The 14,974-nt window shown below is 49.8% G+C and overlaps 4 protein-coding genes across 5 annotated transcripts; 3 read left to right on the top strand and 1 right to left on the bottom strand.

Moving 5' to 3' along the window:
* The first annotated feature begins 8,458 nt into the window (after positions 1–8,458).
* Positions 8,459–8,913, top strand: LOC121168305 (histone H2A type 2-B). Its single transcript, XM_040998257.1, has one exon. The coding sequence runs from the start codon at positions 8,494–8,496 to the stop codon at positions 8,884–8,886; it is 393 nt and encodes a 130-aa protein (XP_040854191.1). The 5' UTR covers positions 8,459–8,493; the 3' UTR covers positions 8,887–8,913.
* A 105-nt stretch (positions 8,914–9,018) lies between these two features.
* Positions 9,019–9,505, bottom strand: LOC121168306 (histone H2A type 2-C). 2 transcript variants are annotated; one of them, XM_040998260.1, is made up of 2 exons: positions 9,358–9,505; positions 9,019–9,252 (listed from the first exon to the last, which is right to left on the bottom strand). In XM_040998260.1, exons 1-2 carry the CDS (start codon positions 9,436–9,438, stop codon positions 9,049–9,051), a joined length of 285 nt encoding a protein of 94 aa, XP_040854194.1. In that variant the 5' UTR covers positions 9,439–9,505; the 3' UTR covers positions 9,019–9,048. The 2 variants fall into 2 exon arrangements, with proteins under 2 accessions (XP_040854194.1, XP_040854193.1); XM_040998259.1 differs by having other exon boundaries at positions 9,019–9,501.
* A 225-nt stretch (positions 9,506–9,730) lies between these two features.
* Positions 9,731–10,170, top strand: LOC121168307 (histone H2B type 2-E). The gene has a single exon (XM_040998261.1). It carries the CDS (start codon positions 9,767–9,769, stop codon positions 10,145–10,147), a length of 381 nt encoding a protein of 126 aa, XP_040854195.1. The 5' UTR covers positions 9,731–9,766; the 3' UTR covers positions 10,148–10,170.
* Positions 10,171–12,583: 2,413 nt separating this feature from the next.
* LOC121168304 (ribose-phosphate pyrophosphokinase 1) lies at positions 12,584–14,199 on the top strand. The gene has a single exon (XM_040998256.1). The coding sequence runs from the start codon at positions 12,745–12,747 to the stop codon at positions 13,699–13,701; it is 957 nt and encodes a 318-aa protein (XP_040854190.1). The 5' UTR covers positions 12,584–12,744; the 3' UTR covers positions 13,702–14,199.
* The last annotated feature ends 775 nt before the right edge of the window (positions 14,200–14,974 follow it).

Raw genomic sequence — 14,974 nt, 5'->3', positions numbered from 1 at the left:
GAGCTGATCTGAAGCCAGGAACCAGGAACCTCCACTGGGTCCCCCACACGGGTGCAGGGTCCCAAGGCTTTGGGCTGTCCTCGACTGCTTTCTCATGCCACAAGCAGGGAGCTGGATGGGAAGCAGGGCTGCCAGGATTAGAACCGGTGCCCATATGGGATCTGGTGCGTGCAAGACAATGACTTTAGCCACTAGGCCACAGCACCGGGCACATTTTATTTTTAAGTTAAGGAAAGTTATTTGAGGGCACAGCTCAATGGCCAGTGACTAAATCCTTACCTTGGACATGGTAGGATCCCATGTGTGTTCTGGTTCATGTCCCAGATGCTCCACTTCCTATCCAGCTCCCTGTTTGTGGGTCTGGGAAAGCAGTGGAGGATGACCTAAAGCCTTGGGACAGTGCACCGTATGTGCAGGGCCTGGAAGAAACTCCCAGCTCCTGGTTCAGCTCCAGCCATTCTAGCCACCTGGGAAGTGAACCAGCAGGCAGGAGATCTTTCTTTATATCTCCTACTCTCTGTAAATCTTCCTTTCCAATAAAAATCAATCAACTATCAGTCTTTTTTTTAAAAAGTGATTTGAGAGGCAAGGATGGGGGCAGCCCCCATTCTCTCTTTCGTACCCGCTGTGCCTGCAATGGCTGGGACCGTGGGGCTGGCTATCGCTGCGGGCTGGGGACTCAGTTCTGCTCCCACTCTGAGTGCTGGGGACCCAACTGCTCGGGCCATCGCGTGCTGCACCTCAGGGCCGCCTCACGGCAAGCTGCAGCTGGAAGGCAGTGCCTGAACTTAGGCTCCGGTGCTTAGATAGGGTGCACTGGAGCCCTCACCTCTACTGTCCTTCTCACTCCAGCTGTGACATCATTTGCATCATCTGTTCTACATTTCCAACATGTGTCTACTAAAAAGACGGACATTTTCCTGTATGAGCACAGTATCATGGTCACACCCAAGACTTTCAACATTCATACAGTACGCACAAACCAATGGTATTCAGATTTCTGCATTAAAAACAAAACAAATTTCTGTATTGTCTCCATTATTTGCTATGGTTTGAGTATGCCTCTTTCCGAGTTAATGTTGGGTTGGCATAGAGAGTTAAGGCTCTACTTGCTACAGCAGCATCCCATATAGGCACTGGCTTAAGATCTGGCTGTCCCACTTCTGATCCAGGTTCTTGCTAATGTGCCTGAGAAAGCAGCAGGAGACAGCTTAGGTATTTGAGCCCCTGCAGCCATGTGAGAGATGCTAAAGAAACTCCTGGCTTCGGCCTGACTTAGTCCTAGCTGTTAGGACCATTTGGAGAGTGAGCTGGTGGGTGAAAGGTCTTTCTTCTCTGCCTGTAATTCTGCCTTTCAAATATATAAAAGATAAATATTTTTTAGAAGGTCAATGCTGAAATTTAATGACCATTGGGTTAGTATCAAGAGGTGGGGACCTCAGAAGATGACTAGGCCTGGAGGGCCGTGTTTCCATGAAGAATGAATGTCTTATAAAAGGGCTCCGTGGGGCAAGGCTTCCCCTTCTGCCTCCTGCCTAGATGAAGCTATCTCCGAGGAACTAACCCTCACTAGACACCGAATCTGCTGGTGCCTTCGTCTTGGACTTGTCAGCCTCTGAAATTATGAGAACATAAATTTCTGTTCTTTGTAAGCTACTCAGTGTGTGATGTTTTGTTGTGGACACACAAATGGGCTATGACAGTGACAGCTTAGTTCTCAAAAACGTAGTCAAGGATCATGGGGGGTGTGCAGGTGACTTTTGGTTTTGTTTGTGAAGACAGTTGGCTGCAATGTGGAGGATGGGCAATGTAGAGGAATCAACAGCGAGAACAGAGACCAGGTGTGAGGTTAGGGAGCAGCACTGGAGAAAGCTGGGGCCTTGGACCAACGTGGTGGTGCTGGTGGTGGAAAGTTGTGGCTGCAAGATATACTTGAATATTAGAAAAGTAATAGTATCTGGTAAAAGATTAGTTTTAGAAGGGGAATTTTCAAGAATAATTACTGGGTATATGTATCTGAAGGTACAAAATTAGTATGAAAGGGGTCTGTGTAGTAGCCTGGTGGTGAAAGTCCTCACCTTGCAAATGCTGGGATCCCATATGGGCGCTAATTCTAGTCCCAGTGGACCCGCTTCCCATCCCGCTCCCTGCTTGTGGCCTGGGAAAGCAGAGAAGGATGGCCCAAAGCCTTGGGACCCTGCACCCACATGGGAGACCTGGAGGAAGTTCCTGGCTCCTGGCTCCAAATCATCTCATTTCTGGCCATTGTGATCACTTGGAGAGTGAATCAGTGGATGGAAGATCTTTCTCATTGTCTCTCCTCCTCTTTCTATATATATATCTGACTTCGCAATGAAAAGAAATAAATGTTAAGTAAAAAATAAAACAAAATCCAGAATCTAATTGTTAAATTCTGAAAATTAACATAATGATAATATTATTATGTGACCTTATTCAGCTTTTGTCAGCTGCTCCCCTCATGTCTCACACATATAGTAGAAACAATCTCTCTGGTCAAGAAACCAAAGTAAGGTGTCACATTCAGGTGCGATGGCTCTGTGGTCTTTTTAAAAAATATATATTTATTTTTATTGGAAAGTTAGATTTACAGATAGAGAAGGAGAGAGAGCAAGAAAGATCTTCCATCTGTTGGTTCACTCTTCAAGTGACCACAATGGCTTTAGCTGAACTGATACAAAACAAGGAGCCAGGAGCTTCTTCAGGGTCTCCCATGTGAGTGCAGGGTCCCGAGGCTTCAGGCCATCCTTCACTGCTGTCCCAGGCCACAAGCAGGGAGCTGGATGGGAAATGGAGCAGCTAGGATATGAACCGATGCCCACATGGGATCCCAGCAGATGCAAAATGAGGACTTTAGCCACTAGGCTACTGCACCGGACCTTGTGGGCTCCTTTAATCTGGACTAATTCCTCACTATTCTTTTGTTTTTCATGCCCGACAGTTTTGAAGAGATCATTTATTGGGTATAACATTACTCAATGGAGACTTGTCTAATGTTTCTATACAATTCAAATTCAGGAGAGACGTTTCGGGCAAAATCACTGCAGACGTGGTGCTGAGTCCTTCTCAATATACCTTACCAGGGGACTTGAGATTTGTCCTTTTCCTATCAAGGATTTTAATAACCCGCTGAATCTGGTGTCAGACTTCTCCATTGCAAAATTCTTTATTTTCCACCTGTAATTGTGAGAGATGTAGTTCCCTCTGATCTTTGGCTCCACTTTTTATGATTTTAGTTACCTGTGATCAACTGTGGTTTGGAAGTGCGAAATGGAGAATTCAAAAAAAAACAACCTCTTCCTAACTTTGAACTAACTTAAAAATTCACATTTTTAATATTGTGTACATAGTTGAGAGGGATGCATGCTCATGCGGGCTTGGATTAAGGTGTAGAGGGTCGGGTGTGGAGAAGTGGGCAGGACACATTTTTTTCCCTCCTGTGTCTGCGGGGGAAGAGGGGAGGACTGTTCCAAGGGTGTTACTTGAGTTAGTTTTGATAGCCTTGAGACATTGTTGGCGTCATTACTACAGGGTTGAGAAAATCTTTTCAAGGTCTACAGGTTGACAAAGTCCACCTTAGTTCATCCACAGACCCAGGAACATGCTGCAAAATTTGACCAGGAGAATTGTCCAACTTGTTTTGTTTTCCATCATCTGATGAGGCAGTTGATGGTCCCTGCTGGCATAGATGAGCTAGCTGCTATGTCCCCCTTGTGCATCTGGGCATGCTGTTCACCACACAAGCAAAGAAGGGGCCCCATCCTGATACATGCACTCCAAGGTCAGCCCACATATATTGTGATTTTCCCTGTGGTCGGGGCTTGAGTCCAGTCATCTGGTTGGGGAATCCCCCAAGAAACCTCACCTGGGGTGAATTCAAAGTTGACACTTGTGTGCGCCAGCCAGCGTGTGGTCTGTCTGCAGCAGCAGCCAACACACATACTGGTAGATGCAATTGCCTGGTGAATTCTGCCCCATCTCTCAAACAAACTGATAGGTGCTGTGGCCTAGCCCATCCAGCTTGCCACAGGCCTGATCCTTATGCATACTAGCAGGTGTCGCAGCCTAGTTAGGTAGAACACCAATAAGTCCCACAAGGACTGCCCCAAGCCCCATTTTTTTACACATGCCAGCCTCTGCTGTGGTCTAGCTCAGCCCAGCCAGCATTCCCATCTGGTTTTTGTGCATACATAGGTGCTGCCACTTAGCTTGGCCTGACCTGCCAGCAGACCTGGCCTTCATGTATGTTAATAGGTGCTAACACTTTGTCTAGCCTGACCTGCCCCAAGTCCTGGTTCTTGTGCTCACTAGCAAGGGAGTGCCCACAGTTCCCCTGCCAGTCATGTTCCCAGCCCTGAATCTTGTGCCTGCCAGGGGTTACTGCAGTCCAAAACTAATTTTTACTATTGTCATAATTGCTCTGTTTCATTATCGCTCATTTCTTTCTGTGCCTACTTTGTAAGTTTAACTTTGTCATAGGTGTGGATGTATGTATAAGAAAAAACACAGTGTGACTGACTCTCCACCTCCATGGGTTTCACATCCATGGATTCAACTGACTACAGATGGAAAATGTTTGAAAAGAGACTTTCAGCTGTACTGAGTGTGTACAGGTTGTCCCCAACCCCGTCATTATTCCTTAAGCAACACAGCACAGCAACTTTTTTTTTTAAAGATTTATTTTTATTATTTGTTTATTGAAAAGGCGGATATACAGAGAGGAGAGACAGAGAGGAAGATCTTCCATCCGATGAGTCACTCCCTAAGTGAGCACAACGGCCAATGCTATGCCGATCCGAAGCCAGGAGACTGTTCCGGGTCTCCCACACGGGTGCAGGTTCCCAAAGCTTTGGGCCGTCCTCGACTGCTTTCCCAGGCCACAGGCAGGGAGCTGGAAGGGAAGCGGGGCTGCTGGGATAGAACCGGCACCCATATGGGATCCCGGGCGTGCAAGGCGAGGACCTTAACCACTGTGCCACCGCGCTGGGCCCAAGCACAGCAACTTTTAAATAGCCCCTACTTTGCATCAGGTTTGCATAGCAGCCCTAGAGATAACTTAAAGAATACAGATGGATGAGCTAGATTGTATGCAAGTACCACACCATTTTATATGAGAGGTGTGAGCATCCCCTGTTTTTGGTATTCTGGAACCGATCCCCGACAGGCACTGTGGGCTGATCCCATACATTTGCAGGGTTTGGTACTATGTGTTTCAGGCATCCACCGGGTATGTTGGAACATCTTTCTTGTGTCTGGAGGACGACCCTGTATTTTGAGTCTATAAAACTTCCTTTCTCTTTAAGTTCTGGCCCATTAATTTTAGCATCCGAGCAGTGTGTTTGAGGCAACTTTTACAAATACTGAAGCTGAAGTGAGATCATGGAGGTTGGGCAGTGGGCTCTTGAGAACTAAACTGACTAGAAAGCTGTTAAGGAGACAACATCTGTACCAGGACTGATCTTGGGGTTTGGCCAGGCCTTTGATGGTCTGGATGGTGCTTGTTTGAGCTGGTGAGGGTGCTCCCCTCTCTCAGTCTGCTCATACAGATGCTGAGCTCTTCCGGAAATGCCCTGGCAGATACACCCGTGAGCCGTGTTTTATTCTCCACGTGGGTATCCTTTGGCTCAGCCAAATTGACACTGGACAAAATTAACCATCACAGCCTTCTCATCCAGCTTTGGGACCTGCAGGGTCCCTGGCTCTGTAGAGGGTTCTTGACATTTATTCTAACAATTCTATTGTGGTAGGGTACCTTATTTTTATTTCATTGATGCACTTCTATTATGTGTTCCTTCATTCTGTCTACCATAGTCTGTGATTGGCACTTGGAGAAGAGTAGCTGACCAAAGAAATATTTTAGGAAAGAAAATGCCATGTCTCTAAGAGTATAGTTTCATGTTTTCATGCTAGAGACATCGAATTAGCCCAGTAAGATCCAGACAGAAGGGATCAAGAAGTACTGAATAAACAATTCAGGGAAAGCGTGGTTTCTCTCTTGAGATAATTACAGAATGGAAATGAGAGCAGAGTTCAAGTCGAGTGAAGATCTAGGAGCAGGCTGTGAGCAAAAGAGGCATGGTTGCACCAAGGCTGTTGGAATAAGAAAGTGGTGTCTGGGCTGAGGTTGGACAGCTGAGATTTTTTTCTAGGTCAAGAGGATGACGCATTCCAGCCGGAGGCAGCCATGTGTGCAATGGCAGGGAGCTGTGGGAAGGTCTTAAGTCGTGACTGGCGAGCGGAGTGCAGGGGACGTGGGGAGGGAGAGGGTGATGGTGATTACTGTAGAAAGGAGCCACCAAGACAAGTGAGTGTTCAACTCAGGTGCCCTTGGTGAAAAATCCCAGAGGCAGTGAAGAATAAGATCCAGCCTGTCTGTGACAGTGGATGCTTTTATAAATGGCCTGCTCTATTTTGTCACAGCCTGGAAAGAATGCTGGGAAAGGAACTCTGAGGAACAGTATATAGTAATTGAGTCTGATAATGAAGTTTGGTATGACGTTAAACTATTCAATCTAATTATCTTTCTTTTAAGAAGAAGAAAATAAATCTGGAAAAATTATTTTATTAAGCCCAGCAGTGAATTAGTGAAGAGTCTATTGTTTGGATCAAGCAGACCTGGGTATCAAGCATGTCTTTAAAAAAATGATTTTGTTTATTTATTTGAAAGAATTACAGAAAAAAGAGATAGAGATTATGCTCTTCCATCCACTGGTGTTTTTTAAAATGGCAATTGCGTGTCCCTTAAGGGTACCTGTTGTGATGGAGTTCCTGTTACCTGTTTTACTGTTTTTAGCCCTGTAGATCTGAATAGTTGACAACCTCAACCTCCATAGTTGACTAGTTTCCTGGCAAGGAACCGACACTAACAAAATACACATGAACTGTATGATTCATTCGGAATGTCAGTTCACTGACATCTAGTGACTGCTGTGTTTTCTTGTAACTGGCTTGCCCCTTTTCAACACATTGTTTTCATCTTGGTCTAGAATAATCTGGTACTTGGTGACTGAGCACAGAGTCTGAGCAGAGGAGACCCGGCCGACTTCAGAAGTTTTCCACTCATGTCTTGACCATTGTGTCTACCAGCCAGCTACGCTCATGGCTGCAGAAACAACATATGCCGAGTGTGAGTGTCACCCATTTAGATGCTGTGTGATCCACATCTTTCTGTTGACGCACCCATCTTCACAAGTGATAGCATCAGTCGGGGTAGAGCCGTCTTCTGAGATCGGACTTGGGTGTTCCCAGGTGTTGTCTAGATCGACAGCAGCATTCTGGCCAATAGCTGCCAGGAACGGCTTGAACTCCCTGGAATGGGAGCAAGAAACACAGCACAGCTTTTAGTAGACATTACCAGGAAGGGGGTGGGGGGTCCCGCCAGCCTTTCGGATGGGAAAGCCAAGCGACCCAACAAAGGTTGTTGATGAAGTCTAAAGGAGTGGTGACAGACAAAGGCACAGGAAAAAGAAGGCTGCTGTTACGACTAAAGAAGACGGGAGTCCATTTGACTTAGGACCAGGATGTGGACAGTCAAGAGAGCAGAGGCGCGGGCTGCCCTTTAGATAGACTGAAGTGTGAGATGCTTGCTGGCATAAACTGGTGGGAGCACAGGAAGCAGATACAGGAGACTGAGCTTCTGAAACCAATGCGTGTGTTAGCAAAAAAAGCACGGGATGAAGCAAGCTCCTCGGGAAAAGAGAGAAATGGGTATACGCAGAACCGGAGTGGAGTCACGGGTTCAGGGCTGATAGAGGAATAGCACAAGATGAGCAAAACCACAAGTGTGTATGGTGGTGGTGCAATCCTGAGCAAGCTTCCAGGCGGTGTCGGACGCCCCTTGCAGGCCACCAGCAGGATGGCAGCTCGATAATACGTACTGGCCAAATCTCATTTGAGCGGATAAGAGTAGCTGCAGGAGGGGAGCAAAGCCAAGCGGCCGGCGACCCCCAGCGCATCAACCGTGTGCGACTAGGGCGAGACAGAAAAGGCGGGCCTTGGAGGTCATTTAGAGCTCAGGGGAAAGCCGCCTCAGAATCCCACATTCTTGAGAGAAACAACTTTCCATCTCTTTGAGGCCTTCTGCAATCCTTTGGGATCTTTCTGGGAATTTCCCTGCTCTAACATGGGGTTTAAAAAACGCACAAGGTGCTGTTGAGTAGAAAAAAAAACTCTGATTTTTTTTTTTCTGGTCCGAAGCCGTTTCTCTTTAAAAGTCCTGGCATGCAAATAAGGGGCTTTAATGTGGCTCTCAGCGATTGGTGGGTACCTGCAAAACTCGTCATTTCCTCGCAGGCGCAGGGTGCAGAACTAGAGCCCGCCCTCGGCTTCCCTATTGGCTGTTTGGCCCGGCGCTACTAGCCAATCAAACCGCTTCTCTTCACCCCTCCCGGTGGCTCTTATAAATTACATCAAATTGGCTATCTAGTCTCATAGCCTCTCCTAGAAAAACAAGCGGTGATCAAGTGGTTATCCGTCATGTCGGGTCGCGGCAAGCAGGGGGGCAAGGCCCGCGCCAAGGCCAAGTCGCGGTCGTCGCGCGCCGGGCTGCAGTTCCCGGTGGGCCGTGTGCACCGGCTGCTGCGCAAGGGCAACTACACGGAGCGCGTGGGCGCGGGCGCGCCGGTGTACATGGCGGCGGTGCTCGAGTACCTGACGGCCGAGATCCTGGAGCTGGCGGGCAACGCGGCGCGCGACAACAAGAAGACGCGCATCATCCCGCGCCACCTGCAGCTGGCCATCCGCAACGACGAGGAGCTCAACAAGTTACTCGGGGGTGTCACCATCGCGCAGGGCGGCGTGCTGCCCAACATCCAGGCCGTGCTGCTGCCCAAGAAAACCGAGAGTCACAAGCCTGGCAAGAACAAGTGAAAGTAAACAGGCTTGACACCTGCAGAACGAACCCAAAAGGCTCTTTTAAGAGCCACCAAAGTGTCAAAGGGAGGGCTGGTAACAGCGCGCTAGCTCTTTTCTTGGAGACAGTGGGTGGCTCTAAAAAGAGCCTTTTATCTTTGGCGTTGGTTTGTCAGGGTTTTATTTGCTTTTCGCTTTGTGGCTCTCCGTCTTCTTGGGCAGCAGCACGGCCTGGATGTTGGGCAGCACGCCGCCCTGCGCGATCGTCACCTTGCCCAGCAGCTTGTTGAGCTCCTCGTCGTTGCGGATGGCCAGCTGCAGGTGGCGCGGGATGATGCGCGTCTTCTTGTTGTCGCGCGCCGCGTTGCCCGCCAGCTCCAGGATCTCGGCCGTCAGGTACTCGAGCACCGCCGCCATGTACACCGGCGCGCCCGCGCCCACGCGCTCCGCGTAGTTGCCCTTGCGCAGCAGCCGGTGCACACGGCCCACCGGGAACTGCAGCCCGGCGCGCGACGACCGCGACTTGGCCTTGGCGCGGGCCTTGCCCCCTTGCTTGCCACGGCCTGACATGATTGAAAAGCGAAACAGATATAGACAATTCACAATCTCCTAACCAAACAAGCCTGAAGGGGACTCTGCGAAGAAAGCCTTTATAAGCTTCCCTGGGGGTGGGGTCAGGAACGAGCTTTTCATTGGTTCTAACGTGGCTTCAGAAACAGCCAATAAAGCCAACTTGTCGTTACGTAGGCTTTAACTGAAAACGCAAGTTTCCTGCAAGAACCAATGGAATAGAAAGAGATTTTGATCCCTAATTTGCATAAAGTGGTTATAAAAGAATCAGGCTTGCCCGGGCTCATTTTTCTTTCCCCTTTAAACCCTCGTTGGTGTGGCGTTAACTATGCCAGAGCCTGCGAAATCCGCTCCTGCGCCCAAAAAGGGCTCCAAAAAAGCTGTGACCAAGGCCCAGAAGAAGGATGGCAAGAAGCGTAAGCGCAGCCGCAAGGAGAGCTACTCCATCTACGTGTACAAGGTGCTCAAGCAGGTGCACCCCGACACGGGCATCTCGTCCAAGGCCATGGGCATCATGAACTCGTTCGTCAACGACATCTTCGAGCGCATCGCGGGCGAGGCGTCGCGCCTGGCGCACTACAACAAGCGCTCGACCATCACGTCCCGCGAGATCCAGACGGCCGTGCGCCTGCTGCTGCCCGGCGAGCTGGCCAAGCACGCCGTGTCCGAGGGCACCAAGGCCGTCACCAAGTACACCAGCTCTAAGTGAGCCCCTGCCGGGACGCCTCCCTACAAAAGGCTCTTTTCAGAGCCACCCATCTCATCAGCAGGAAAGAGCCTTGTTCACTTACGTTGCCCCTTAGTAAATCTACTGTAGTCCAAAGGTAGTGGGGAGCTTTTCCTAGGCTGCTTTCAGCTTCCCAGAGCCTGACTGGATTTGTGATGATGCGTGTTTACCCTCCAACTGCCGCCACCAGGGGCTGCTGTGTCAGGGTGGCTTGGTTGCGCATGTTGTAACAGTTTCAGCCTAAAGTGGCTGATTTCCGTTATGGTGTAAGAGGAGACTCGGGACACAACCTGGAGCGCTGGGCGTCCACTGCGTGATAACTGCGTTCCGCCAAAGCTGGGAGGCACCGAGCGCGTCAGGGTCTCCAACAGTGCCCCGGGAGGTCTTGCCTGTCAAAAAGAGGTTCTGTGCGCCTGGGGGTAGCCCAAGTCCAGCCTTTCCGTGATTGGGTGGCATGAGTATTCAAAATTCGCGCCGCTTGGTAATTTGTAGACTTTGTTTTCCGCCTCTGACGTTGGAGCTTTGGGATTTCTGCTAATGAAGTTTTTAACGGAATTGTTGGCATTTCATGCTCGGTGCTTGGAATCTCGCCCCAGGTCGCTGCGAGACTGGGCGTTTAGCTTGGGGGTTTGGGAAACACTTCACAGGACCTGCCCGACTCGGGCTCAGCCAGAGGGCCCCTGCTCCCTGCCTGTTTTGTCTGATCCTCGCCCTAGCACGCTCCTGGAATGGTTCACTTAGTTTCTTGTTTATGATCTTCTCAAGCCAGAGACAAAGGCCCTGCTGGTCTGTTTTTCCGCGTTATCTTCAGTCCAATCACCGCCCGGTGCATGGGGTTACATACCGCTTTAACTGTCGCTACCGTGGGTGGATGGGAGCTGCTTATTTTCACTAGAAAGTATGTGAAGGTACAATGAAAATGGAAAAGATTTCTGCAACTCCTTGACCAAATATGCCATTACTCACAGTTTTGCAACAGCCTCAGGCTGAGTGAGGGGTGAGGGTGGGGAAGGCACACTAATCCTTTTTATTTATTTATTTATTTATTTTGGCAGCGGTAGGTCTTCCCTTTAGGTACAGTGGTTACTGGGAAGGGCTTTTCACCCTCTGGGCCCCATTGTGACTCTGTGCCCCATTGGGAGGAACTTCTATAGGGACCCCAAGAAAAGCAGGGGCTTGAGGGGAGCTCAGTGATTGGCTTCCTCGATCTTGCAGCCAACACCTTCTCTGCTGTGAGAACAGGTATCTTTGTTGGAATAACGCAAAGCTGACTCAGGCCACGCCTCAGTGGAGGGTCTGGTCACCTCTTCAGCCCTGCTTTTGGTCGACGGTTTCTGGAGTTGAAGGCAGGTGTTTCCTGAATCCAGACGTTCCAGCTATCACTCAGAGGCGACGAAATCTGAAGTCTACTGCGCGTGTGTTTTCAAATCTGTGTAGATACTATGTGATTAGTAAAATGTACTAACTCCTTTAAAAGCTGTGTTGGATACTTGTATCTGTAATATATGAAACTAGCTGACACAGTCTTCATGGGTATGTGGAGATGCTGGGCACCTTTGCCGTGAAGGGGGAGTATTTATATAAGCCGCCAGCCTTACTCTTACCACCAGAGGGGCACTGGAGCAGAAACAGGCTGTTGCAAGGCCCTGGGCAATGGTTAGCAATTGAGATACACGAGCAGAAATAAACACTGCAAACCAGGTGGAAGAAATAAGGCCCCGACGCTACAGAGCACTGCACATGTGTTCTGGATTCTTTGCACATATTCACCCATTTAATTCTCAAGAATCTCCTACAGTAGGAACAATGATCACCTTGTTCCATCTTCAGGAAAGAAATCTGAGGTAAGCTCCTAGCTTAATGCTAACCTGATGGAAGACGTAGGGTTACTTTCTGAAAACCTGGCCTCCCTTTGTGGACTTTGGCTGAGAGTGCGCCTTGCCTGTGGCTGGCTGCTCGGGAGCTGGCCATGGGGGAGGGCGGCCGGGGCGGGAAGCACTATGAATCTGCATTCCAGAGGCCTGAGCTCACTCCGTGAAGCCGCAGTGCAGGGCTCACTTCCTGGGAGTGGCGTAGTTTCTGACTCCTCCGAGCCGCGACGTCCGTTAGGAAAGATGAAAGTAGTCTGGAGGGAGAAGTCATCAAATAATGATGACAGGGTTACTCTCCTCAAGAACCTCTCTGGTAATCCCTTCCGCTCTGACGTCTTTAAACGTTTCCTGGAGCTCTGGCTGCAGGCGCCCCCAGCATCCCTCCGCTCCTCTCGCCCCACCCGCCCCGGCCAGCGTCACCCTCCCTGTAAGCCAATCAGAGGGGGAGCGGAAGAAGGCGCCTCGGCGGCGGCGCGGACTCCGCCCCTGGATCCTCTCTCCCAATCAGCGCTGGCGTGGTGGGCGGGTTTCCTGTGCGCCCCTCCTCCCACATCCCGGGCAATTTGGAGCCGCGCGCCGGGCGGGAAGGTAAGATGGCGGAGTAGCAAAGAGAAGCGGTTAGCTTGTGAGTCTCTGGGCCGACTCGGTTGCCGGTTTCCGCAGCTGCCACGAACGCCGAGAGAGGAGTGCCTTGGGTCGTTGGCCAGGATGCCGAATATCAAAATCTTCAGCGGCAGCTCCCACCAGGACTTATCCCAGAAAATCGCCGACCGCCTGGGCCTGGAGCTAGGTAAGGTGGTCACGAAGAAATTTAGCAACCAGGAGACTTGCGTGGAGATAGGGGAGAGTGTCCGCGGCGAGGATGTCTACATCGTGCAGAGCGGCTGTGGTGAGATCAATGATAATCTGATGGAGCTTCTGATCATGATCAATGCCTGCAAGATTGCCTCGGCCAGCCGCGTGACGGCGGTCATCCCGTGCTTCCCCTACGCGCGGCAGGACAAGAAGGACAAGAGCCGGGCTCCCATCTCGGCCAAGCTCGTTGCCAACATGCTGTCCGTGGCGGGTGCCGACCACATCATCACCATGGACCTGCACGCGTCTCAGATCCAGGGCTTCTTTGATATCCCGGTGGACAATCTGTACGCCGAGCCGGCTGTCCTCAAGTGGATCAAGGAGAACATCTCCGAGTGGAGGAGTTGCACCATCGTCTCCCCTGATGCCGGCGGGGCCAAGAGAGTGACCTCCATTGCCGACCGCTTGAACGTGGACTTTGCCTTGATCCACAAAGAGCGGAAGAAGGCCAACGAGGTGGATCGCATGGTGCTGGTAGGAGATGTGAAGGATCGCGTGGCCATCCTGGTCGACGACATGGCTGACACGTGCGGCACCATCTGCCACGCGGCCGACAAACTGCTCTCGGCTGGAGCCACCCGAGTCTACGCGATCTTAACGCACGGCATCTTTTCGGGGCCAGCCATTTCCCGCATCAATAACGCGTGCTTTGAAGCCGTGGTCGTCACCAACACCATACCTCAGGAAGACAAGATGAAGCACTGCTCCAAGATCCAGGTGATCGACATCTCCATGATCCTTGCAGAAGCCATCAGGAGAACTCACAATGGGGAATCGGTTTCCTACCTGTTCAGCCATGTCCCCTTATAATAACATAACTTCTCGGGCTTTTGTTTTTAAATAAAAGTAACCCCACTGCTTACTTTTTTTATGTTGGGGCTCACAGTGGTAATTGTTCTATGTGCACATCTTTAAAAAAGCTTGATATATCTTTTCCTCTCTGTAGATCTATCTTTTCATTAAAAATAAATCTTAAAAAGGGGGGGGGGGGAGGGGAGGGAAGGGCTGGCGCAATGGCTGCAATGGCTAATCTTAAGCCTGTAAATGGCAGGCTCCCATAGGAGCTCCGGTTCGTATCCTGGTTGCTCCACTTCCCACTCAGCTCCCCACTTGTGGCCTGGGAAATCTGCGGATGATGGCTTAAGTCCCTAGGCCATCATGGGAGACCCGGAGATGCTCCTGGCTCTTGGCTTCAGATCGGCTCAAGTCCTGCTGTTGCAGCCATTTAGGGAGTGGACCAGTGGATGGAAGAGCTTTCCTTCTTTCTATAAATCTGCCTTCCAATAACAATAAAAGGTAATAAAAGCTTGGTTTAAGCTATCTGTCGTCTGTCCTTTGGTTCTTGTACAGGTCTGCCTCCCATAGCTCACCAAGGAGGTTTTCTGCTCTGGTCAACATGGTCTGTTACCCTCCTGTTCACTTTTTTTTTCCAATCCGGATTGAACTGCACCTGCTTTTGGCTTGGCCAAAGTTTTCTTTGCAGTTACAGGCCATAAACTCTAGGATTCAGCTCAAATACCAGCTGATAACTTGTTTTCCAACAATTATCTTTTGGTATGCAATCAATTGTGTGTATTTAACTTGTAATTTGCTAAGGTTTGACGTGCATACAAGTTCCTGTAGAAACATCACGCCCTGGTAAGTTTCCTAGTGCCCCTTTATTAACCCCTCTCACCTGCCTCCCCAGGGTCCATTTTTATCTATTCCTGTCCTCAGGCAGCCACTGTTACTTTTGTAGATGGCGTGTATTTTGTATAATTTTATGTAAATGGAAATATACAGTGAGTGTGTAGTTGTAGCTGCTTTTACTCAGCACAAGTATTTTGAGATTCATCCATATTACTGCACAGATCACTAATCAGTTTTTTTTCCCCCTTGTATGTTTATACTTATTACAAGCCAGTCACCTGCTGATGGACAGTTGTGCTGCTAGTCCTTCCTGCACTTCTCAATGCACTCTAACTTTGGTCTGTTGGTTTCATGGATGGGCTGTGTGTATGAGACATACACAGACTTCTATTCAAGTGGGAGATGAGGTTTCACCTCAATCCAGGTCACTCCTGTGGGTGGCAGGGACCTGGGA

This window comes from Ochotona curzoniae, unplaced genomic scaffold (assembly GCF_017591425.1).
Source record: "Ochotona curzoniae isolate NIBS_2020 unplaced genomic scaffold, NIBS_Ocur_1.0 scaffold_1037, whole genome shotgun sequence".
In the NCBI taxonomy this organism is placed as follows: domain Eukaryota; kingdom Metazoa; phylum Chordata; class Mammalia; order Lagomorpha; family Ochotonidae; genus Ochotona; species Ochotona curzoniae.
Note: the sequence above shows the minus strand (reverse complement) of the source record. Positions and strands in the feature narration are given on the sequence as shown.